We start from the raw sequence: 27026 nt of genomic DNA on the forward strand, positions 1-27026 counted from the left end.
CATATTTCAAAACATTTTATGAGTCCACTCATCAAAAACAGATAATGTTCAGTACAAAGCAGCAACAGAAACAGAACACAAGAATAAACCAAACTGCTATGTCTTAACACTGAAAGACAAAATTGCAAGTCATATAAGGCATCCATTTTACAACCTAGCAACAAAAAATACATCGGAACACACACACACACACACACACACACACACACACACACACACACACACACACACAGTCAAAAAATGGCTTGCTTGAAAACTCAGTTCCCAGTTTTGCACAAACAAATATATAGAAGCTTATTCTAATTATGAATTAATAGAACAAAACATTGCATATAAAAAGACAATCATAATACAAACACTGTTACTTTGACACTGAGGTTGAGAACACATCAAGAGATTTCTTCATGATGAACTTTGAATATTTTCTCTTGGCTCCCAGGAGTTTTTCCACTTTTTCCCACTGTAAGACAGCAAAAAATGTTAGTTACAATGCTTATTAATGGAATATAAATACTATCTTGGTTCTCAACAAAGGCTTGATAAAAAAAATACTTCAAACTAAGAGTGGTTGAAACCATTAAAGAATAGATAAAAAAATAAAAAGCACACCACATTTCAAATTATGTTTTAATTACATTGAAGTCTGAAGTCCTGATCAAACTGCAACTTCAGTTAAAACTGAATAAATGTTTTTGCAATGTAAATTTTTCTCTCTAATGTTTTTATATTAAAAAAAAAAAGTTCCGTCAATTTTCTACAGTACAGCATATAAACTTCAAATAATATGCATACCATCCAGAGCAAGGATGCCACTGCACCAACACCTCCGCATGACCCTTAGCAGAAACAGAAAGAAACATGGGTTAATGTTAATGACATTTACTTACAACACATGAAGTTACAGTCATACATCTGCTGAACGGTAAATACAAAATTAAATCCAAGTGAAAATAAACAAAGTGAAATAAATAGTTAGTTGGACTAAATCTATCATAATAAGCATATTAAAACTTTAATTAATCATTATTAGCACAATTCAATTTATTACTATATTATCAATACAATTTTGTAATATTGTATACTGCAGTTTTTATTTTTGTCACACTACCATTTCTATGGTTAAGGTTTTAAATTTGCACAACTTAAATTGTGAAGTAAAATATTTCTTATTACACGGTTTAACATTATAACACAAATTATATAAATACCTAAACCTTACATTAATCATCTAGTATATTTTGTAATGTTTCTTTTTTGTGCAAATGCATTGCAATTACAACATACAAAAGTACAAAATAGTATTGTTGCTGTGAATGTTTTTTTTAGAATGGGGGGGGGGGGTTATTTCAGTATTTTGCTATTTAAAACAAACCTCCCTGATTCTTTTCTTCAAAATTTTTTTGTAGGGGAAATTGGTTGAGTCTTTATGCATGGGGCATTCTGAAACAAATAAAAATATGGTTATAATTTGACACAAGTAAAATAAAAAGTTCAACAAACAATCAACTCTTGGTTTGGGTACGTTATGGTCACAACACTGAATAGCTTACTATAAATATGTTGCAATATGTGTAAAAGAAAATATTACAATATTTACATTTGTAGAATTCAAAAAACAATGAGAAAGGCCATGTTCTTTTAGCTCTATAAAAAAAGCTCTCATTATGTTAAAATAAAAAACAAAACAAATCCACACATACCTTTATTGTCTGCTTTCCTCTTTCTTTTTCTTTCTTTTCCTGAGGAAGATACTGGACCTCGACTGCCTAGCTCAGTGGACAGTTTAGAATAGGAAGAAAGAGTTGAGGCCGGTGGCAGAGAAGAGACCAGAGAAGAAGAAGGTAAAGGACTAGACTCAGAGAAGGTGAAAACAGGATGAGAAGCCAAGGAGGAAGATGCAGGAGGAAGAGTGTCAGACTCAGGACTGAGCAGAGATGAAGACTCTGATGCTGGGTCTGCTGATGGAGTCTCTGCACACATAAAAATAAATAAATAAAAACTGCTGGAATACACTATACAACTTGTAGCCTCTGTTCTGGGCACAATAAACTAAAATACATGTGCCTACATTGCTTAGGAAACACATAACCAAATAAAACAACATGGGCCGGTTTCACACACAGGGCTTATATTAAGCCAGGTTTAAGCCTTTCACCATGTCCTAACCAGACGCGATGCGATAAGATTCCAGCGACAAGCAACTTGCCTGTCCACACCAAAAGCGACGCGACTGCGGGATGCGTCAAAATCAATCAAAACCCACAGCCAATCAGAACAGCATGTAGGCGGGGCCGGGCTCTCGCTGCAAATGCATAGCACCAGGGTAAAGACTAATCTTGACGGCATTCGCAAGAAAATTTAACCTGTGTGTGTTACACTCGTTATGTGAAGTAGCCTACATAATGAAATGTACACTTATTACACCATTTAAACATTATTTAAAATACATAATGAGTCACTAAAACAATATTTGTCCAATAATAGACTTGTTTGTTCACAGTTTGAATGTTCTTGTTTCCCCATTCGTTTAATTTCAAGATCTGATGTGAATTCTCCATTGTTGCTTTTACAGCTACAAAGCTGGAGCACTGAATGATATTCAGAGTCACATTACACGCTTTTAACATTAAGTAAAGCACATAAACAGTATGTTTAAAGATTATCATTGCCACACTTTGTGTTTGTTGTTCCAGCGCGGCGTCACAGAAAAAGAGAAACCGTCTCTAAAATAGAATCGTCACATGCTGCCGTTGCGGCTGGTTAGGACAAAAAAATGTATTAATATGGAAGATAACCTTTTATCTCCTGTCGCGGTGTTGATCGCATGTACTAAAGACACGGTGTTTGTTCAATTAGGACATTTAAGTAACTTTAATAAATGTGCCCTATAGCAGCTGAAACATGCATTATAGTCTGGAACTAGCTTAAGCCTTGTTTGTGAAACAGGGAAAGTGTTTGATAATCATAGCCTGAAGCTAAAAAATAAATACAAATAAAAGTCTGGCCATTATACACTATGATGTATTTCATACATACACTACTATATTTTCTGTGAAATGTTACTGCCCAGAATGTGTAGGCTGGCTCTGACTTCTAGCAACTAGCATCAATTTCTGAATTGAGGCAAAAATATGGGCAAAAATCATGTAGTGTATTCCAGCCTTAAGCTGCACAAAGACATACAGTACATGGTGTGAAATTGTAAAACCAATACACCATTACACCACCATGTACAGATACAGTTCATACAATGTGCTCACCTTAACAATATAGTTTACTATAGTATAGTATGTAGTAATCTATGGAAATAAATTGTAGAATTAAACAAAATATATTTAATGTATTTTGTTGTTTTCAAGGATGAAACATTTATGATTTTATGAGTGTAATGAGTGTAACTCTTAGGGTCTGCATTTGGACAGATATTATTATTTGGTGGGTGACAGGTGCAAAAAAATAGTTTGCTGTACAAGAACATGTTAGTTAAATTGAATGAAACATTTTACCATTACCGGTAAGCTGAGATGGGGAATCTGATGCTGGGTCTGCTGATGTGTTAATGGCAGAGCTCTCTCCCGTGCTGCTTGGTGCTTTTATAGCCACTGTTGGATAAAAGAAACTGTGATGTGGACATGAGAGTAATAATAATTCAATAATAATTCAGCAAAAATAAATAAATAATAAAATAAAGTGTTATTATGGTTTTATTATTTTATTTATTAATGTAATATCAATTTAACATTATCAAAATAATACCCTGCTCAAGTTTTATTATGTAATTTCCCCTATGTAAAAACATTGGAAGTATTGTTTTTATATGCAATTTTTAAAACCTAAGGTGAGAAAAAAAAAATAATCATAATAATATATATATAATTGAGGATGCACTAATAAGCAATTAAATATGTGAAAATTCTGCATGCATTGCGCCTTTGTGTTTATTACCATTAAGAAGACTTTCATACAACCTCTTTATGGTAAGAAAAGCATCCTGAGTTTCTTCTGTATCCATCTTCCAAGGACAGAAGCACTCAGCAGAAAAACCATTTGAGGTTCTCCTGGCAAGGAGAAGGAGTGGGAACCTCTCTAAAAGCTCCCACTTGTGGAGCTGGAATAAAATTGAGACAGAATTATAAAACTAATAAGGGGGAGAGGGAGAGAGGGAGAGAGGGAGGGAGAGAGAGAGAGAGAGAGAGAGAGAGAGACAGAGAGAGAGAGAGAGAGAGAGAGAGAGAGAGAGAGAACTTCTTTATCAGACCTGAGTACAATGGAAACAAACAGATGTTACACCTAAGTCCTTATGCACTGAAAAAAGAATTGCTGAAGCTTTTGTATATAAATATAACAACAACATGTGTGTATAAGCTAAATATCAGGGATTATTTACAGTACTTACTATTTTATGACTAACATCTGAAAGATAAACCTACCAGTAGATTTGTTGCATCATAAACTTTGTTCACACTGCAGTTTTTTTTTTGCCGGTCAATCCATTCTTGGGAAAGCTGTTCCTTTTTTTTCTCAAGCTTTTGCTTATATGGCTGCTTGGCACTACAGTGTTGACATGTTTTGCTTGCTACTCCAATTTTTGTACTGCATATGTAGCAATCCTTTAGAGTAGGCATCTGTAAAAAGAAACATGAATGATATGTGTTATGAGGGGATAAAAAAAAAAAAATGTCACCCTTTGTTGACAAGTCACAGTCTCCAAAAATATTGTTACCACAGTGACCTAACTTTCAAAACATTTAAAGAAAACTGAAACAGTATAATGCTACTCAGAACCTGGTTTTAAAAATTGTTTTATCAACTTAAAGGCGACATGAAATCAAAATATACCCGATTTACTTTGCTGGTGCATATTACTAGTCTTGAGGTGAACAATTAATTTATGCAAGTATATACACAGAAAAAAATATGTTTGCCGTGGTAATCTTTCATCAAAATCTGAAAAGTTACTTTTGGTCTGGAATGGCGTTCCTTCTCTGATGATGTAGGTTTAACCGCTTGGGTTGGGAAACGCTTAACCACTCCCCTCAAACCGTTAGTCTGCTATGAGCAGAGATGGAGAAGAGGAGCGCTAGAGTAAAACCCTGCCCTCTGTTCAATATTCCCTTTCACATGCAACTTCCAGGTCACAGGGACTTTTTTTTTATTTATTTTTTTTATTTGTGGTAGACTATTATTGAAAACATCAGAAGAAGGCTATAAAAGAGGTTTTAGATCAAATGTCATAATACATAGTTATAGACTGTTGTTGACTTCTAAAACAGATATGAATGACACGTGAGGTATGTAGTATAACAGATCATAAAAACACGGACACATAGACACTAGTGATGCGCGGGTCGTTGGGTTGGGGCGGGTCATTAAAAACAAAATAAAATAAAAATCCATATGTTGCATGCAATGTCCAGTCTATATTAAATGAGATAAACGTGAGTGAATCAGAGAGGCAGATTCAGCAGAATATCCTTACTGCATTAAATATGTAAACACATAAATGTGTAAATAATTAACTGACTAAACATTGTAAATATACTTCTAGTATATTAACTCAAATATAAATCATATTAAATTCTAAGCATTACAACTTTCCAATATGAAATATGAACTCCACTTCTAAACCTTACAATAGATACAGTGGTGCAGGGCGGGCCAAATAATTTCATAAAAGCGGGACCTGCGGGTTGTAAAAAAAGCCGACCCGCGCATCACTAATAGACACATGTAGCCTACTGGTGTCAGATGCTGCAAGAACTGGAATTAGCTAATGTTTTGGAAAGGTTCTATTATGTATTTTACATCTGTGGCCAAACATAATACCCAAGTTTTAAGCACTGTCATCCCTCACAGTAAAAATCATATTATATTATCTAATGTTAATGTTAAATGATGATTAAATATTTTATGATGTCCATTGCAGATATTCATACATGACTATAACTTAGAAATATATTTATTACATGGCTTGGCTGAATTCCAATGTAGAATGCGGTCTGTTATTTCTTGATAACAGACCGCTGCGAAGTATAACACACCATTGCCATGAAAAACAGTGCGCTGCTATGGACGCGGAACGGACTATTTTCTTTGGCGGAAGCAATACAATCGTTTTTAAATCAATAAACTCCTTTTTAAATCAATATTTCGTGGCAAATTATTTATTTATTTTGTAGGTAGCCATGTAATAAGCGGGATAATGTATAGAGAGGCGGTCGTTATAGCGAATAACAAGCCCTTCAGGCTGTCAAGACCTCTCGTTCAGCCTGTCGGGCTTGTTATTTGCTATAACGACCGCCTCGCTATACATTATCCCTTACTTATTACATGGCTTGGCTGAATTCCAATGTAGAATGCGGTCTGTTATTTCTTGATAACAGACCGCTGCAAAGTATAACAGACCGTTGCCATGAAAAACAGCGCGTTGCTATGGACGCGGAACGGACTATTTTCTTTGGCGGAAGCAATACAATAGTTTTTAAATCAATAAACTCCTTTTAAAATCAATATTGTTTGAACAAACAAATACACCCACATTATATAATTGATGCATGTGACCTAACAAAGGCTTTGTGGCACTGTGTTTGGTAAATATAATATGATCATGCTTAAGTGGATAAAAATCAACATCAGATGACTTGGGTTAGTCACCTTTGCTGTCTGTCCTCTAGCCTCTAGAATGTTTATTCTGTTCCTGGCTTTGCACCTGTATATAAAAAAGAGACAAATAGCACAATGTTACAATGAATATATTGGTCATACAGTTTATAATTCTGAAGAGCTAAGAAAGAGAAGAGAGTTTTTCACTAAATGTTAACAATGACTATAAAGATCTATTCTATTCACACACACACACACACACACACACACACACACATACATACATAGATACATACATACATATATATATATATATATACACACACACACACACACACACACACACACGTGTGGAAACAATTCCATTCTAGTTATTATCATACATAATTCCATATTTCCATTATTTTATTACAAATATTTATTTTATTTGAAATAACAACTATTACATCTATTTTATTTATTGTTAATTATTATTAGTTAGGCCTATGATTATATTTGCAGTATTTATTTATTAATTTCCACAATTGGATATTTCTGGAAAATATTATCTCAAATATGAATGTACGTCAATTAATAATTAACTGAAACGTAGGCCTAATTCACATGTTAAATACTTTAAAATAGTATTTGGATGATCGAGTCAGATTAACGAAATATGGAATGGACGTTTTAACAAAATGTGTGGACTTTTTACATGGTCCCTTACACACAACGTTTCCAATTTCCGAACGATTTCACACTAAATACTAACTTTAAAATGCATGTGATCTGGTCAAATGATTTGACCCTCATGTTCAAATAATGAGAAAAATAACGTCCCTTAATGATTTGACACGCTACGTATTAACGTCAGGCCTATTCAATCTTGAATAGACGATATAATTATGTCCAGTAACAATAATCCATCTCTTTTTATTAATGTTAAGTTGATAAATATGAATAAAAGCGAAGTTTAATGTCACCTGTGATGTTCACGCTGTAGGATAACTTTTCCATTTAACGTTAACTGTTAGGCTAACGTTACGTTAGATATTTCATTGTGTTTCTTATTTATTCTCAAGTAAAAACCTCTAACAAGTTAAAAAATCACCACAAAGCAAGATGAAACAGCACAAGCGCCTTGCACATTATTTTGTTCAAAAATTATCATATTATCAAGGTTATTATCAATATAACCTACCTGTATTAGCCACGGATTAGCCATCTCGTAGAAAACCCACAATGCATCAAGGCGACTCTGCGTGGCATATCTCCCGCCGCCTATAGGGGCACTATTTTAGGAAATGATGCAGTGGGTCGTATTTAAGGAAAGGTGCAAACGACCATTATGGTCGTATAAGTTGGAGGACTTGTTGTTATTGAGGCTGTTAAACTGTTCAGTTTAAAAGTAGCCTACTCTATTTGAGGCAAGATTTTTAGCACCTTATGAATTAAATGGTACTTTTGACTAATGTAACTAGTTTCCGGCAGACGCCGTACTAGACTCCGACTTACTAGACCGTCTGCCGGAAGCTAGTTATTTTAGTCGCTAAAAATGTTAAATATGGGTATTTTTCTTACACAAACGCATGGCTTCACTTCAGAAGGCCTTTATTAAGCCCCTGGAGCACTTTTATCATGGATAGATGCACTTTGATACGGCCATTCAATGCCATTATAAAGCTTGGAATTTTTTTTATTTTTTTTACATATAACTCAGATTGTATTCATTTGAAAGAAGATTGTCTTATGATGTCATATACATCTAGGATGGCTTGAGGGTGAGTAAATCATGGGCTAATTTTCATTTTTTGGTGAACTATCCCTTTAATGGCATAATTTTCACTTTTAAGCCATCATTTTTACATTTTAAGAAATAATTTAAACTTTTTATCTCATAATTATGACTTAGTATGTCATAAATTCAACTTTCTATGTCATAATTATGACTTACCAGAGCATGTTTTTTTTTTTCTTATATGGCAAAAATGGGCTTCCATACCTCCTCGATGTGTTAGAAGTTAAATGACTGCACCACCATTACAACCTTAAAGGAGAACTCCGGTCAATTTTAACATTGAGCTCATTTTTTTTGTACATTTGGAGTGCTGTCAGTACAGAGAACAATGACAAAAATCGGTGTTGCCTACACCGTGTTATCCTCTTTTTAAAATTTGCACCCTGTTGACTTCAATGGGGCAAGTTTTAAACCTGCTTTTAGCCTCTTAACATCCTTGATGTGTCATTACAAGTGCACAGGTCATGTGAGTGATTCCTTCGGAGTGAACGCGTGTGACTCTGACTGCAGTAGATGTGAAAGATATTAATAAAAATGCTGTTATTTCAGCCAGCGCTCATACCTGTATTTACATCCTGTTTTCGGTCAAAGTCCATAGTAATCGATTGTCGAGTTCACGCGCGTGATCATACGTACTAAACCTATGCGCGTGAACTTGGCAATCGACTACTTTGGACTTCAACCTAAAACAGGATGTAAACACAGGTATTTGTGCTGGCTTAAATAACATCATTTTTATACATATCTTTCACATCTACTGCAGTCAGATTCACTCGTGTTCACTCTGAAGGAATCACTCACATTTTCTGTGCACTTGTAATGACACATCAAGGATGTTAAGAGGCTAAAATTAGATTTAAAACTTGCCCCATTGAAGTCAACAGGGTGCAAATTTTAAAAATAGAATAACTCGGTGTAGGCAACACCGATTTTTGTCGTTGTTCTCTGTATTGACAGCACTCCAAATGTACAAAAAAATGAGCTCAATGTTAAAATTGACCGGAGTTCTCCTTTAAGAAATCAAAAATACCACACAGGTTTATTCATTTAAAGGGATAATTCACTTCAAAATGAAAATTCTGTCATCATTTACTCCCTCAAGTTGTTTCAAACCTGTATGAATTTCTTTCTTCTGCTGAACACGAAGGAAGACATTTTGAAGAATATTAATAACCAAACAGTTAACTGGAACCCTTGACTTCCATAGTATTTTTTTTTTTTTCTACTATGGACTTTGGGCTTGTTTTTCTGTAAAGTCGCTTACATTTTTTGGGGGGGCTTGTTTCTAAAGTGTAGTTGCTTATTTGGGCTTGTTCCCAGCTCCGTAAGTTGTCAAGCAGTTATTTTCTATATGTTATTTAAACGTAGGAGTTTGTCTTGCCTGTTCCCTCTGTCCCTCCCCTTTCCCCATACACACAGGAGTCAGTTTTCCCACCCACATCCTGCTTCTGTGCTAGTGCACGGGGGTCTATTGAAGCAGGATGTGGGTGGGAAAACTGACTCCTGTGTGTTTGGGGAAAGGGGAATGTGCACTGAATTCTGTACACTGTAAAGACGCCGTTTCGGAAGATAGAAAATCAGCAATCTCTTCACATGTGACAGTAAGTTCGTTAAACTTTTCATAGCTGTATCGATAGAGTATTTGCGTCTCAGCAGACCTTATGACGAACTTAAACTCAAACACATGATAAAGTGGAAAGTTACTTTCGTTATCTAGGCTTACTTCACAACACGTCAACTGTAACACTCATAAAATGGCTGAAAATGGTTAAACTTGCTCTTACTTTTTCCTTTAATAGGAGAATATTAGTTTAATGTTAAAATATTTGGTTGATTTTAAACTATTTAATTATTTTTATAATCTATACGTGCAGGGCTGCCAACTTTTGAGTTTAGCTTGGAGTGAGAATTATGGAGGGGGATTGGGGGGATGTATAAAAAATCTTGCATCACAATTGTGATTGTCAAAAAAAAAATTGTATCTAAACAGAATTGCACAGTGACAAAATGTTACAATGTTTACATGGTCAAAATTCTGGTAACGTTAAGCTACGTTTTTATTTATTTATTGCTTGACACAAATTTCATGTTTCCAATCAGTTCTTGTGATTTGATTCAATATTGACTCATTTGGATAAATATTAGTTAAACAAGATAGGCATTAATTTTTCTCAAGAATAAAAAAAAAAAACTCACCTAATGCTGTAAACATACAGAGAGCCCTGTCAGCTGCACTGTAAAAAAGGATTTGAGATTTTTGCTACCTCAACTCATTTTCCTAAGTTAGCTCAACTAAAATGTTGAGCGTACTTAAGATATCAAGTTTACCTGTGCCCAACTACTCCATTTATTCAAAGTAGTTCAGGCAACATATAATTCTTAGTTGTATGAGCGGCCCCTACATAAATACGTAGGAAACCCCACGGACCACGCCCTTACAACGCGTGCATCTTACGAGAAACTTCCTTTTTGGATCAAGAGTTCCTGAGGTAAGCTTGAACTTCTATCTTACTCGTTTTTATGAAAATGATTGTTAAATTAAGTGTAAACTAGATGCATATATAACACAGGGTTGTCAGTGGCCACGATAAATATAGTTTTGTCCACATGTCATGTGCTGCATGGTGTCCGTAAAACACTGCTGCTGCACCTGCATATGACATGTGGTCAAACATTTATATCGTATCGTAATTGTGGCCACTTTTACATTTTCATAATACTTTTATCCCAGCTAACACACAACGTTACGTAATGTATTCGTACTTTTTGATAATTTCATGACTTCCTAACTGACAACGTAGGCTAGCTATGACGTCGCATGCCCGTAATTACCATCAAATTACCAAATCACAACGTTGTCAGATCAGGGGCCTGTACCATGATGATAGTTGAACAAACTCGGGGTTCCAGGATTGGTTTTGAGTCGACAAAACCAAACCGATGCGATCAGGCTTTATTGGTACCATGACGCAGCTCATCAACTTTCTCTGTCAACTCAGGCTTTGACGTTGGCACCGAACAACCAATCGCGTTCGATATGGATAGAGCGAGAGCGATATATTTTTCCGCGGAGGAACAAGAGATAATCGTTCAGAATTATGATGAATTTAAATATGTATTTCAAGCTCGAAACAATACGGTCTGCTGATTGCGTTAATGTGTAAGTTAAACAAATACGTTCTATATTCATGTAAAATGATGTATATATTTTAGCCTATTTTTATAATATATAAAAAATGTGCATGTATATACTAAGAAAGATTAATATTCATTGATTTTTATATGCAACCCTAACTCCAAACGTTCTTGACAGCAGATAAAGACAAAATATAAAAATATAATTCAAAATGGTGAGTATTTACCACAACCTTTTATTATTTTTGTGAACATTTTATCACAAACACTTGTTTGCAGCAAACAGAAATAAAGAGTTAAATTCAGAAAACCGGTGGAGGGCCACTCCTCCAGAATACACTGGTGGAGGAGTTGGCTCTGAGTAGGCAATAATGGACGGCCGATTATGGATGGGATTACAGGTGCTGTACAATCTGACCCTGGTGCTGGCTCCTCTTAGCAAGTAACACTGGGTAGCCTACGTGTGCAATAGCCTACATTACTACTTTTTGAAGTTTTAAACATGGCTGACTGTATGTTCTGCAGTAGAGGGAAATACAGTGTCCCTGTTGAAGCCAGCACACATGCACACAGAGGTCAGTATGCAACAGACAGAACACCAGAAACATAATCTGCTTTACAACAGTTATGCTTTACATTGGCCTACTTTTATTTATTAGGGTGGAGGAAATGAAGACACTCTGTCTGTGTGTTCTCAGACAGTTGCTGATGTGAATGCACTGGGCTTTTTATTATGCCAAACATTTGAATGTGTGGCATAAAAAAGGGACTGGCCCTTACACATCTCTTTTATTGTAGGATCTTTCACAACCTGCCCCAGAAACTGAGGCCTCTACCTCAATGGCCTTCAGAAGAAATGTGAACAAGGATTTAAAAACCTTGACATAAATTACAGTCAGTCCTGTGTTTGTAGGAAGGCAAGGAACTTTTTGTGATTTGATGAGCCTCCAGAAAACTTGTAATGATCATGTTTGTGGTGGAATTATGTTTCAGGTGGAAACAGACTCAGTCAGGGCCCTGTACAAAAGGAGTCTTGAACTAGACTGCACACTAAGGAGACTTGAACTAGATTGCACACTAAAGGAGTCTCAAACTAGACTGCACACTAAAGGAGCTGGACTGAGCTGAGGAGGCTCAAAAAAAAAAAAAAAAAAAAAATAGAGATCAAACAGCTGGATAAAACTGACCTCAGTATGTGAACTTATTTAACCAAGTAACACTTTAGTATTAATATTTATTAATGCAACTTTCTCTTGCTCTCTTTCTCCCTCCCACAAAACCAATAAAACAGTTTGAGGCCTATCTTCAGTTTCAATGTGCTTTTATTAAGTGTAATATTGTATGGTGATTGCATCTACATCTGCATCAGCTGGGTGGTCAAGTGTGATCAGGTCAGTTTCATCGAGGAGAAGCTGGTTTTGTGGTGGTTCTCGCTCTGTTCTACTGGTGGCTATAATGTGCAGAATGGCACATGCAGCCACTATCTGTGATGCCCGCTCTGGTGACTCTTAAGTGCCGAACACAGTTGAAACGTGCCTTTAGGATGCCAAAGGTCATCTCGATCTTCACTCTGGTTTTACTGAGGGCCACATTGAAGCGGTGCTGTGGCCCTGTCTGAGGGTCATGATAGGGGTTATTGTGTAGGTTTTTCTATCTCAGTTCAAATTAACAGTGTTTTGTACTGTACCAAATTTAACTTGTTTTCCTCAAAGCGCTGACACAACACAGACTCACGGAAAATTCCTGGTCATGCACTGGAGCCAGGCCATTTGGCATCCAAACTTGTGATCATACGTTCATGACCACAAGTCGTCTGCAGATGAAATGTTTAGTAGATCATTGTTATATATGTTAATGTTACTATTAATTTAAAGATTCATCTCACAGAAAATAATCATCTCACATGTATGCCTACTTGAACATTAAGGCTGTGAAAAGACTTCCTATTAACATAATCTGCCTCATGTTCCCCTAGAGCTGTGGAGATTGCAACATGTGTGCAGTCTATTGCTCCAATAACTCTAGGGAGTCCTATCATAAGATTAACAGAATAATAATAAAAAAGATTTAAAATTATTCTTAACATATACAGTATTGTATAATACATTTTAGAAATTAGCTTTTTGAAAAACAAAAACAAAACATTTGTTCATGTGATGTCACCCTATCAATATATCTTACCGGCAATTTTATAAAAGCCCTCTTTTATGGACATGGTCGATAAATGTCCGGGGAACTCTATGAAACTATTAATGCACTCCTGCAGAGCGAGGACCACCTTGCGAATGGTTCGACAAACCGTGTTTTCCCCTAGCTTCTGTGCGTCACCCATCGTGCAATTATGTACCACTTGCAAAAAAACGCGACGCAATACCATTTGCGGTACAGTAAGTGCATGAATTCGACGTGTTCAATTGTTTATGTGCAGCTCAAGAAGTTCGCAAAGATAAGATATTCCTTCCGCGGAAAATCTGTATCTTTCATACAAATAACTATCAGGAAAGGCAAGGGGATTTTGTCATGCTAAAAACTCTTTCTCTACGAAGTGCTCGTCAAACAGTTTGCGCTGAGATGTCCACCGGATTTGGAAGAAAAGGTGAAGTCATTGCAACAAACACTTGGAATTAGTTACGTCACCTATATGTTTCTTTGCTCTCAGCTGATTGGTCAAACTTCAGTCTGAGATCTTGAATCCAGAACATAACCTGCCCCGGAGCAGGTTAGCCGTGCAGCGTAAGATACCACGGCAACGAACACCGATTAAAGCCGAGCTACTTTCATAGTACCTAAAACCCAGGGTTGGTGGAAACTAAACTGAAACATAGGCAAGGCAAGGCAAGTTTATTTATATAGCACATTTCATACACAATGGCAATTCAAAGTGCTTTACATAGAAGAAATTAAAATAATAAAAAGAAATAAGAATAATTAAAACAGTTTAGAAAAATAAAAAATAAAATACAGTACAAACAGTCGGACGAACATTGGCACAGTGCTCATTCAGTAAATGCATAGCTAAACAGATGTGTTTTGAGTCTGGATTTGAATGTGACTACAGTAGGAGCACATCTGATCTCCTCTGGAAGCTGGTTCCAGCTGCGGCTGGCATAATAACTAAAAGCGGACTCGCCATGCTTAGAGTGAACCCTTGGTATTTCAAGCTGATATGATCCTAATGATCTGAGTGATCTGTTGGGTTTATATTCAGTTAGCATATCTGCAATGTATTGAGGTCCTAGGCCATTGAATGATTTATATACCAGTAATAATACTTTAAAATCAATCCTAAATTTAACTGGGAGCCAGTGTAAAGACCTGAGGACTGGTGTGATATGTTCATATTTTCTGGTTCTGCTCAGAATCCTGGCGGCAGCGTTCTGTATGAGCTGCAACTGTCTTATGGTCTTTTTGGGAAGGCCAGTGAGGAGTCCATTACAATAATCCACCCTGCTGGTGATGAAAGCATGAACAAGTTTCTCTAAGTCTTGTCTGGAAACAAAGCATCTTATTCTTGCAATATTTTTCAGATGATAGTATGCTGATTTAGTTATTGCTTTGACATGACTACTGAAACTAAGGTCTGACTCTAGTGTCACACCAAGATTCCTGACTTGATTTTTAGTTGTTTGACCCCTAGAGTGAAGGTATGCGTTCACCTTGAGAACTTCATCTTTGTTTCCAAACGCAATGACTTCAGTTTTGTCTTTGTTTAACTGAAGAAAGTTTTGACACATCCAACTGTCAACTGTTTCATCAATGCATTGGCACAGGGAGTCAATGGGGCTATAATCGTTGGGCGATAGGGCTAAGTAGAGCTGTGTGTCGTCTGCATAGCTGTGGTAAGCAATTTGGTTCTTTCTCATTATTTGGCTCATTGGGAGCATATACAGGTTGAACAGGAGTGGCGCAAGAATTGAGCCTTGAGGGACTCCGCATGTCATGGATGTCCACTCAGACTTATGGTCTCCTATACTCACATAATAACCTCTCCCATCTAAGTATGACCTGAACCATTTTAGGACTATCCCAGAAAGCCCCACCCAGTTTTCCAGCCTGTCCAGAAGTATGTTGTGATCGACAGTGTCAAATGCAGCACTGAGGTCGAGTAGTACCAGCACTGATAATTTGCCTGAGTCAGTATTTAAGCGAATATCGTTTATTATCTTTATGAGCGCTGTCTCTGTGCTGTGGTGCGGTCGGAAACCAGATTGAAAATTGTCAAAGTATCCATTCGAGCATAAGAATTTGTTCAGCTGATTGAAGACAACTTTTTCAATGATCTTACCTATGAAAGGAAGATTTGAGATCGGTCTATAGTTGCTTAATATGGTCTTATCCAGATTGCTCTTTTTCAGGAGGGGCTTGACAACTGCAGTTTTAAGGGAGTTTGGAAAACTCCCAGAGAGAAGTGAAGCATTTACCACTTCTAGAAGATCTGCTTCTAAACTGTTTAACACACTTTTGAAAAACGATGTGGGAAGTGTGTTAAGAGCACAGGTTGATGTTTTAAGGTGCTGTACGGTTTCTTCCAAAATTTTGCATTCAATTTCTTTGAAATCAGACATAGTAACTACTTTCTCAGGTGGTCTGATCTGTCTGACCCCAGTGCAACTCAAGGATGTGCTGATCACCTTTCTGATATTATTGATTTTCTCAGAGAAGAAAGAAGCAAACTCACTGCACTTGCTGTCTGAGAGCATTTCACTGGGAATCTGGCTTGGGGGGTTTGTCAGTCTCTCTACAGTAGCAAAAAGAGTGCGTGTGTTGTTTAAATTACTGTTTATAATATTTGAGAAGAAAGTCTGTCTAGCTTTGCCTAGTTCCATATTGAAAGCATGAAGGCTGTCTTTGTAGATGTTATAATGGACTACAAGTTTTGTCTTCCGCCACATGCGCTCTGCTTTTCTGCATTGTCTTTTCATATTTTGCACTGTTGTTGAGTTTCTCCAAGGTGCCTTTTGTCTGCCACTCTTCTTCCTGACTTTAACAGGAGCAATATCATTAATTACACCTTTAACTTTTGAGTTAAAAGAATCAAGGAGAAAATCAACCGAGTCTGCAGATATGCTTGGTGTTAAGGATATAGCCTTCATAAATAGGACACTAGTGTTCTCATTTAAGCATCTCTTCTTGACAGACACAGATCTAGCTTCAGTGGCAGGAGAGATCAATATATCAAAGAAGATACAGAAATGATCAGACAGTGCTACATCCTTAATAACAATCGATGAAATGTTTAGACCCTTACTGATAAGTAAATCTAGAGTGTGTCCACGATTGTGTGTGGGTCCATGTACATGCTGAGTCAGATCAAAAGTTTTTAAAACAGTTTTGATTTCTTTTGCCATATTGTTTTCTGCATTATCTATGTGAATGTTAAAATCTCCAGCAATGGCAAAACAGTCAAACTCTGAGGTAATTGTTGATAACAGTTCTGTAAAGTCCTCAGCAAAGGCTGGAGAGTATTTTGGAGGCCTGTAAATAATGAAAAGTAAAATGCGTGGAGCACCTTTTAACACAATACCCAGATATTCGAAAGACAAGTAATTCCCAAATGATATTTGCTTACATTGATAGATATCTTTAAAAAGAGCAGCTAGACCCCCACCTCTCTTAACAGCTCTGCAGACACTCATAAAAGTAAAGTTAGGAGGGGCTGCTTCATTGAGGATTGTTGCACTGCAGCTGTCTTCTAGCCAGGTTTCATTTAGAAGCATAAAATCCAGGTTGTTTGTGGTTATTAAGTCGTTGACTAGAAGTGATTTATTTTTAAGTGAGCGAATGTTTAAAAGAGCTAACTTAACAGACTTACTTTTCCCCACAGCAATATTAGTTTGACGTGTAATAGGCACCAGATTAGTTGGGTTTGCTGTACGGCTATTGAAGGCCTTAGACTTTCTATCATGTAATAGAACAGCAATAGAGAAAGATAGCCACCTAAACCGGCTTCATGGTACAGGCCCCAGATCTATTCATAATGTTTTGGTAATTTCGTGTAGTATTTACACGTTCTTTATTATCTGCTTATCGCAGCATAAAGCTTTTTAAAATGTGTAACGTAATTAAACGTCAGATACAATAGTGAAGTTTCCTTTAAGATACACTTTTATTTGACCAAGTTAGATGATTATAATTTGCTCTCTCTGTATAATGTACTATTATATTATTTTTTAAGTAGTGACGTGAAATGCAGCGCGTTCTGCACGTGCGCGCGCACAATGTTGAAGAGTGGACTTCCCGCGCAGCTCACTGGGTTTGGTTTTTGCTCTGGCACTTTTTTACTTCAACTGTGACTGACGAAGGAAGTTGTTTTTCTGAAGTGGCGAACTAGCGCTGATGAAAGCCAACTGTGTTGTCGCCTCGCGTCGGGGTAAAAAGCTGCACTTAAACACACCAAGATAACTAACTTACAGTGACTGTTAGCTAGAATGCGCGTTCAGCACCTGCTTATAAATGAGACAACTGTCTATTTCTGCAGATATATTCGTCATTTAAAAAGGGAAAACCGACGCTGCAGATACACACACCGTAAACAAAGCAGTGTGTGCTTAAAGCCTGGTACACACCAAGCCGACGGTCGGCCGTCGGGCAATTTCCGTGCGTCGGCCGACTAAATCTTCTCAGTGTGTTCCGCACCGTCGGCTGAAATTGGTCCTCGTCGGCTTTGTAACGCGTCGGGCCGTCGGCGAAAGAGGGAACTCTGATTGGCTGTTCAGCTTAGTGAATGAGGCAGTGCACGAGAATAATAGCAAAACAGCGGGCAAAGAAGTCAAAACCGTACAGATAGACGCTGTTCTAATGATATGTCATCCTACCTGAGTGTTCCTTGGCGCATATTTTAATATTAACACGAGCGGAGTGGAATAAAGAAAGTGTTTAGCAGGATTGATATTCAAAACGGTAAGCACGCACTGCTTTGTTTACGGTGTGTGTATCTGCAGCCGGCAGCGTCGGTTTCCCTTTTTGAATGATGAATATAGACGAATATATCTGCAGAAATAGACTCATTTACACGCAGGCGCAGAACGCGCATTCTAGCTGACAGTCGGCAGTAGGTCTCTCGGTGTGTTCAGGTGCCGCTTTTAACCCCGACGCGAGGCGACAACACAGTCGGCTTTTTGATCAGCGCTAGTTCGTCGGCGTCGGCTTGGTGTGTTCCTGGCTTAACTGTTACCATTTTGAATATCAATCCTGCTAAACACTCTTTATTTCACTCTGCTTGTGTTATTGAAATATTCGCCAAGAAACAGTCAGGTAAGATGAAGTAAGATTAGAACACCCTAATTCTGTCTGTGCCGTTTTGGTTTATTTGCTCGCTGTTTTGCTATTCTCGTGCACTGACTTGTTCAATGAGCTGCTAATGTTAAAGAGTTCCCTCTTTCACCGACGGCCGGACGCCGATTCAACGTCGAATCGGCTGTTAAGCCTGGAACACACCAAGCCGACGGTCAGCCGTCGGACAGTTTCCATGCGTCGGCCGACTAAATCTTCTCAGTGTGTTCCGCACCATCGGCTGAAATTGGTCCTCGTCGGCTTTGTAACGTCGAGGACCAAAATTTAGCCGATCGTCGGCTTGGTGTGTTCCATGCATTAAACTTCACACGAATAAATAGCACTTGCTCCCACACACACACACACTCACTCACTCACTCACTCTCGCTCACTCACTCTCGCTCACTCACTGTCGCTCACTGTCGCTCACTCGCGCGGGCTCTCACTCTCACTCTCACTCTCACTCTCACCCCTGGTTCACACAGGACGCCGAAGCGACGCGGAACGGAAAATCACGCGCGGTCCGGCGCCTGCCTGTTCACACTAGACGCGTATTCTCCGCGGCGGTCTACAAGCTTCTGCTCAGTTGTTGTTTATTCAGAGCTATTTTTTTACATCATGGGTAAGTAAGTAACCTCATAAAATGAATACTGGTGTGAACGACACCATAGGTTAACATGGGCGCCGAAAGGAAGCGGCCTCCGTTCCGCGCCGCTTCGGCGTCGCTTCGGTGTCCGGTGTGAATGGGCCGTCACTCTCACACTCACACTCACACTCACTGGTGAGTCTAACTTCACACGAATAAATAGAACTTGCTCTCACACACACACTGTCGCTTGGCTCACTCACTCGCTGGCACACACACACTCGCTGTCGCTCACTCACTCAGACGCTCACTCGTGCGGGCACACTCAATGTCGCTCGCTCACTCACTCTTGACTGAACCCGTCGTGGAGGACCAAAACAATTTAAACATACTAACGTTAGTCTTTAACATAATTAGCTCTGTGGGTTACTTGCATAGTACATGCCATAAAGTGTGTATATGCACGTAAAAACAAATTTTTGCATATAAATTGCATCATAAATGCATAAAAAAGGACAGATTTTATTTACATTATTCTGTGAACTAACCCTTTATAACAGCTGGGCAGCGGAAAATATATATTTATATTGTCTATATTTTATATTTTATATATATATATTTTTATAACAGCGGACAATATGTTGTAACTGACAGTGTAGTATGCAACTAACAATGTTTTGTTGAACTGTTGAAGAAATCAATATTACATATTACTACAATATTACATTACTGAAAGCCCTTTAGCAGTAATGTACAGTAGTATGTACAACACCAAAAGTATGGAGAAGTCAGTCTGACTTTGACTTTCTTTTTCTTCAGAGTTTGTGACTGCACTGACTGAGACTACGGAGCAACCTTTCTTGTGAGTCATATGAACTGGATCTGCAAGTTCTGCAGATTTTTTTCTGCCAACCAACGCAGCATTATAAGGCATTATAAGCTTAAACACGGACACTATAATAGGTCTTGCCCCTTACCTTGCATCTACAATGACTGTTTGTGCTCCTTTAAGACACAAGTTGCTCTCAAAAACCATTTGTTGAAACATGAAACACTAGTGGTTCATCAATCTCAGGCAAATGATGCACATGAATCTCTGTCCAGTGTAGTAAATCATCGGCTACAGTGTGAATTATGTGATTTTTCTGAGCCATGTACTATTAAGCAGTACTTTGCTCATTTGGGAGCTCATTTGAAGAGTAAGGAAACTGTTAATTGTCCTTTTGCGCAGTGTAAATTTAAGTCTAGTGTGTATTCCACCTTTACTGGGCACAAATGTAGATATCACTGCAATTCTGGTTTAAACAATATAAAACCTGAACTAATTTGTGATCACAGTCCAGCAGAAACCAGTGAGGAACAAATAGGAGATGTGGTTTCAGTAGATTATGATAACCCCCCAAATGATGACGATAACCGTGAAGATTATGGGGAATCAGTTAATCACAGACTTGCATCCTTATTCCTACATATGCAAACCATTTTGCACGTGTCCAAGTCAGCAACACAAGAAATAGTAAAAGAACTGTATGAGATAGGTGTTTTAGCTGGAGAGTTTACTAATAGGTCAGTTGAGGAAGTGCTAAGGGAACATAATTGCAACACCGACAGCACTGTTTTGACTGTTGTAAAGAAAACGCTGCAGGAAACTAATCAGCTTTATTTACTTTCAAAGACTGGAACATTTGGCACTGACCATACGCTGATTTCACGCAGCCATTATTTTGAAATCGAAAGCGAGGCTCCGGTGGGAAGAAAACTGGAAATGTCGCCTAAATCACAGGAGAGTCGTGAATTCGATGGCGTATTGTTGTGTTTAATGATGTTGTGTCATTTCTAAAACTGTACATACATTTCTTTCATACTTTAGACTATATACAGTGAAATTCATTTATAATTTTTTTTTTTTTTTTTTATATAATTCAGAAACTAAAAAAAGAAGCAGGAATTAACTATATATATATATATATATATATATCCTATATTGGATATTAACATCCAATAGTGTAAATCGCGGCAGCAGCATCAGGTTGGTAGTCCAAGGCATTGTTTATCTTTACTTCCGGGGTTCTTCCCACCGGAGCCTCACTTTCGATTTCAAAATGGCGGCTGCGTGAAATCAGCGTATAGGAGGTCCCTATTTTTCAGAAAAAAATTTCCTGTCATTGAGCCTGTAGAATATATTTTAGATAATACTACCAGGAAAAAGACATTTGTATACGTCCCTATATTAAGTGTTTTAACGGAGTTACTTAACAGAAATGAAATTCTAGACAAAGTTCTAACTGAAGAATCTCTTGCATCGCAATCTGATGTTCATTTTAAAACTTTTCGTGACGATTTATACTTTAAAGAAAATTCACTATTCTCCAGACAGGAACTACCAATTGCTATTGGATTGTACATAGATGACTTTGAAACATGCAATCCTTTAGGTACTTCTAGAAAAGAAAAAAAAAAGAGGTATGTGCTATCTATTGGGTACTAGCAAATTTGCCTATCAAATATCGATCATCTTTGCAATCGATATATCTTGCAGTGCTGTGCAACAGTAATGATATCAAAACATTTGGCTAAGAGAAAATTCTTGAGCCACTTATAAAAGACCTACATATACTCTGTTCATCCAGAGGTTAGGAGCAAGTGTCAAAGGAACAGTGCTTTTTGTATCTGCTGATAATTTAGCTGCTCATTCACTTGCTGGCTTTCAAGAATCATTCACTGTTGATAAATTTTGCAGATTTTGTTTAGCAAGCCGTAGAGATATTCAGACAACTGAAGTAAAAGGTGGGTTATTTCCGCTTAGGACTAAATTAACTCATAAGGCAGATGTTTTGGAGGTTAAACAAAATGACCTTGTACAGAATGTAAATGGTGTCAAACGTAATTGTGTTTTGAACAACTTGACTTACTTCAATACAGTTACAGGGTCCCTGCCCGACTTTCTGCATGACCTCTTGGAGGGAATTGCACCTTTTGAACTTAGCTTGTGTCTTAGTTGATCTCGGATAAGTACTTCACATTGGATGAATTAAATTCTGTTATTCAGAATTTCCCATACTTATTATGTGACTAACCGTCCCTACAGAATTCCCCCAAGTTTCAGAATCAGTGGTACAATTGGTGGAAATGGTCATGAGAACTGGACTTTGTTAAGACTTCTTCCACTGATGATTGATGAACTAATCCCAGAAAATGACATAACATGGTGTTCTGCACCCGCTTCTGTATGTGTATGGCGTGGCATAACCTGTTACATCAGCTCGGCAGATAGCTAACAGTTTCCCCAAGACAAAGAATGAAGCTTGTTTATCCTTTCCAAACTTTACTCAGGAAGCACTGTAAAACTGCAAAGAATAATACATTTCAGTATTCAATTCAAATACATAAATTGTTTAAGAACAATATTGGAATTTAATCTGTTGAACGTATAAAAATAAATGCGCTAGCTTAATGCTAACTTCTATAGGAAATTACATTACGAGGCTAACGTTTAGCATATGCGAACAAAATACACATTTAGAACGAACTCAACTTCATAAACAAAGGATCTCATTACTAGTATTCTTAGTGCTAGTTGATGATATAACTGTATGACTTCGTACTTACAGGCAAACGTGTTTTCTGGCCAAATTAAATCCAGACAGAAAAATATGAGACTGCTTAATTTACCGAGAGACATTGAACTGACGCGAGACTACTAGTAGAATGTGAACTGACGTGAACTGACGCGAGACTACTAGTAGAATGTGAACTGACGTGAACTGACGCGAGACTACTAGTGAATGTAAACAGCACGCTATGTTATGAGTCGCCACAAGAGGTCTCTCTTTTGCCCAGATAAACAACAGAACATAACACATGGGATGTTATTCTTAAATTTAAAGACCTAGTAGAACTTTTGGCATCACCATCTTTTACCAATCAGTCACTGTGCTATTTGGAAGAAAACATCTCAGTCCATAGGCAGTTGCTCCAGGAGGCCTTTCCAGACGGTAAACTAAGGCCTAAACACCATTTCATAGAACACTATCCCTACCTCATCAGGTGCTTAGGACCTTTGCTGGACTGTTGGACAATTCGTTTTGAAGCGAAATACAGCTTTTTAAAAAAAGTTGTGCGTGATGTGAACAATTTTAAAAACATTTTGTTAACATTAGCCCCAAGACACCAGCATGTTGGCTTACTTCCTTGATATGCCCAGCCTTTTTAAGCCACCAGTGGAGGTTGGCAGAGTATCTCTGGTTTCTCTGGACATTTTGGATAACTCTGTCAAACAGGCAATCAGACATATACAAGGATGTTAAGACCGTGTCTCTTGCAACTAGTGTGATTCTACATGGCACTAAATACTCTGAGGGGATGTTTGTTTCGGTTAGGAGCACAAGCGGACTACCTGATTTTGGCAAAATTCTCAAAGTACTGATTGTGGGAAACAAGGCATCATTTATCACTGAATGCTTTTCAGCCTGGTACTTGGAGCACTTCAGATGCTATGAATTGACAAGGAAACTTTCCACAGACCTTCAAGTTGCAGACCCAGAAGAACTGAATTCCTTCAGTGGCTCCTTACATGGTGCGAGGAAAACTAATGGTGTCACCCAAGGTGTTTTTACTTCACTGAGGTAAGTCTTTTTATTGTAAACTGCTTGCATGATTTGGTTAGTCAGTAAATGTCAAGCGTTTTTTTTTTTTTTTTTTTTGGCTGAAGAATTTCTCATTTTAAATTTGTTCAGCTGTTAAAGTAATACTTGATGACTACAATTGTCTCTTCTGAAAATGTTTTCCAAAAATTGGGCCCGAACCACTGATCTATATAGAATGACTGGATAGCTCATGACGTCATGAACAGTGAAGCCACCGCGCCGCCATATTGGTATTCCCTAGTGAGCTCATGCGTTCTATTGAATCAATAGGAAATTTTATGATTTGACTGAAAAAAACATTGCCTAACGAGACACCGTTTTAAAATCTAAAGTCTCCCTGCACATTTTTACAACGCAAACACCCTTAGCATTTAAATGGGTATTTGTTTAAAGTCGAATATTTTTCCAGCTTATTAAAAAACGGCAATTTCTTTGCAAAAGGAATTAAAAGCTGTACGAGAACACTAGTCGGCCTTCACTGAAAAGCTATCTTCACAGGTAAGAAAAACAGTTTGATACTATTAATTAAATAGTGAATGCTAAAGACCTATATTTTTTTGAATTGGTGAATATTCCTGTGAATATTGTTTCGTAGCCACGTCCGAATTAATAATACCTCAGCACAATACTAATTTGTTCCCTCGTTTTATTATATTGTGGCCACGTTGTAATTCGTTAAATCAAAATGAGGAAGGGAATTAGTTAAACGTGTCCACGATTTATTAAAACGAGGGAACAAGTCGTCGTAACAACGAATTATTTAGATCAGTGGACAGAGCGCATACAAGCAGAGAGAGCCCCGGCCGCGCGCGCGCACTCTCACCGCCTTCAAACAACACAAGCGCTGTATTGCTCTCTCTCCCTCGCGCATATCAACATCAATTCACACAATATTAAAAGGTCGGAAGACCGATTGTGTTTTATAGATTAGTAGTTTGTTCATATAAAGTGTTTGATTAGCAAGTTACATGTTCAGGAAATGCTTAATACAAATTGTATGGGTTAATGTAACGGTAAACGGACTCTGCACGAAGCTCTTTTGAAGCTGTCAAATGTTGTCGCTATTGGACACTTAATTGTGATTATTGCTGCTCTGATGTTTCTTATAGGATACTGTTGACTGTTTTATCGTTGATTTTTGAAGATGCAGCAGCTCTTGCCTCGGAGAAAACAACACGGGCATAGCGACAATATTGCATATAAATTACTACTTATAGGGCTTGAATTACAACCTGTGGGCACTTGTTATACATCCCTTTGTGAACGTCGTCTTACACTTGTATGCTGCACATCGGGTCATCTTAAAAGTGCCGTCGGAGCTACCAATCTCTGTATAACGGGCGTTGGATCCCTCTGCTGGTAGGGAATCGTAAGATGGCCGCTCGAACACTTCCGGTGGCTTCACTGCCTAGTGGCAGTTTAGAACGTCATGAGCTATCCAGTCATTATATAGATCAGTGGGTGTGTCACGTGACTAGCAATGACGCGTCACCATGGAAACAATAAAGTGATGCGCTCTAAATAACGGTCGCCTTTGAAAAAATAGCGAATAAGACTATTATTATTTTTTTGTCAATTTTGTTTGTTCTTTTTGCATGCAGTTTGCAAAGTGACAAAATGAAGCAAAGCACAACTAGTGCACACTTACTTATTTTATTTTAATTCGATGTTATAGGCAAAGCACAATTGCCTTATTATTATTATTTACTTTTGAACAAAGTCTTATTTCATGCAAAGTGATAATATAATTGCACTTTTATTTTCTCTATTTGAAAGTTTGTAATGCTGTTATTTGATTTTATGTTTTTAAAATGTGATGTTAATAAAATACATTGTATTAACCCTTTCTTACCTCCAAAGTGGAGAATAGTTTACAATAAAAAGTGATACATTGATCATAATTAATTTATGTCAAAATAGTCACACAGAAATAAATTACCATTAGGTCTATTTCACAAAAGAAAGAGGACACACTTACTTCTTCAGTCCCGTCTGTTTCTGTTTATTTAGTAGAGGACATATTTACATCACATTTACAATGGATCCAGAAAGACATGTTATCTTTCTAGGCCAATGATGGTATTTCAACCATACGTGGAACTAGGCCTGTCGCGATAGTCGATAAGTCAATTAATCGCACGATAAAAAAAATTGAGCTCGATAATTTTTCCGGCCGCGATAATTCCATTTGCATGCTTGTTTGTTTTCCTCGTCTCTCTCTCTCTCAGTCTCTACCAAAGAGACTGGATGACCACTCTCGGTTCTTTAGCGTATAGGAGGAGTGAACTCTCTTATCAGTTGCATGGTCTTTGTGTGGGAAAGCGCCGGCGGGACAGTTTGCGGCGACTGCCGGGAGAGAGAGAAGACGCTAGTTGTGAGTTGCGACAGCGAGCCGGATCATATGAAAATGCGTATCTATACCACGAATGTCATTTCTCATGCCATTTATACGCCAAAAATAGTTTTTGCGTGCATATGAAACGCTCTTTATGGCGTGTAATACGCACGCACTCCTCACCCCTAATCCTAACCAAGTATTTTCAGTGTGTCAGTAACGTGCGGTGAAATCTTGTCATGGGTAGGCTCAGGCTGTGACCTATCAATGTGGCATATATGTTTATATATTCATTCAGTTAATGTAGCAACCCATATCAGGCATCATCACATCGCTGCCTGCATACAGCAAAGTCAGTCATATGTGAGGCTAATGCACAATCAAATCTACACAAATCTAAACAAATGTTTTGTGCGGGACACAGTAACGTTAAGAGAGGGAGGCGGCGCGGTGTCAGCGAACCGACAAGCAGCCTAGTCACTATTGTAGTTTGTATTAATGCCATGGTTCAACAAATAATGTAAAGGTTAAATAATAATTCACTTAAACTTTATAAGAAGCAATTGCGACTTTATTTCACACAATTCTGACTTTATATCTTGCAATTCTGACTTTATAACATGCAATTGCGACTTTATTTCACGCAATTCTGAGAAATAATGACAGAATTGC

At 37.6% G+C, this 27026-nt stretch overlaps 2 protein-coding genes across 7 annotated transcripts in view; one reads left to right on the plus strand and one right to left on the minus strand.

The window, feature by feature from the left end:
* LOC311295994 (uncharacterized protein) lies at nucleotides 1-7947 on the minus strand. Its single transcript, XM_084417612.1, has 9 exons — nucleotides 7784-7947; nucleotides 6655-6709; nucleotides 4431-4625; nucleotides 3946-4108; nucleotides 3513-3602; nucleotides 1701-1970; nucleotides 1373-1440; nucleotides 793-836; nucleotides 1-460 (listed from the first exon to the last, which is right to left on the minus strand). Exons 3-9 carry the CDS (start codon nucleotides 4623-4625, stop codon nucleotides 403-405), a joined length of 888 nt encoding a protein of 295 aa, XP_084273738.1. The 5' UTR covers nucleotides 6655-6709; nucleotides 7784-7947; the 3' UTR covers nucleotides 1-402.
* Nucleotides 7948-9835: 1888 nt separating this feature from the next.
* LOC311295998 (stonustoxin subunit beta-like) overlaps nucleotides 9836-27026 on the plus strand; it is a 34263-nt gene continuing 17072 nt past the window's right edge. The window contains exons 1-3 of one of the 6 annotated variants that reach the window (XM_084417627.1): nucleotides 9836-9981; nucleotides 20193-20235; nucleotides 23842-23998. Coding sequence is in view for 1 of the 6 variants with exons in the window: in XM_084417622.1 (XP_084273748.1) it covers nucleotides 23736-23998 (263 nt within the window). In the remaining 5 variants the exon portion in view is untranslated. Of the gene's footprint in view, nucleotides 9982-20016; nucleotides 20236-23156; nucleotides 23999-27026 lie in introns of those variants that run through there. The other 5 variants (XM_084417623.1, XM_084417626.1, XM_084417624.1 and 2 more) reach the window with 5 other exon arrangements.

Source organism: Rutilus rutilus (genome assembly GCF_951802725.1).
Source record: "Rutilus rutilus genome assembly, chromosome: 1".
Classification (NCBI taxonomy): Eukaryota; Metazoa; Chordata; class Actinopteri; order Cypriniformes; family Leuciscidae; genus Rutilus; species Rutilus rutilus.

What these genes read in the sequence shown, in the direction of transcription:
- LOC311295994 (XM_084417612.1), bottom strand. Translation starts at nt 4,625, where the DNA reads ATGCCTACTCTAAAGGATTGCTACATATGCAGTACAAAAATTGGAGTA. An exon ending in GTATGAAAGTCTTCTTAATG is followed by an intron (nt 3,603 to 3,945) that starts GTAATAAACACA and finishes TTTATCCAACAG; the next exon opens with TGGCTATAAAAGCACCAAGC. An exon ending in GAGGAAAGCAGACAATAAAG is followed by an intron (nt 1,441 to 1,700) that starts GTATGTGTGGAT and finishes TATTTGTTTCAG; the next exon opens with AATGCCCCATGCATAAAGAC.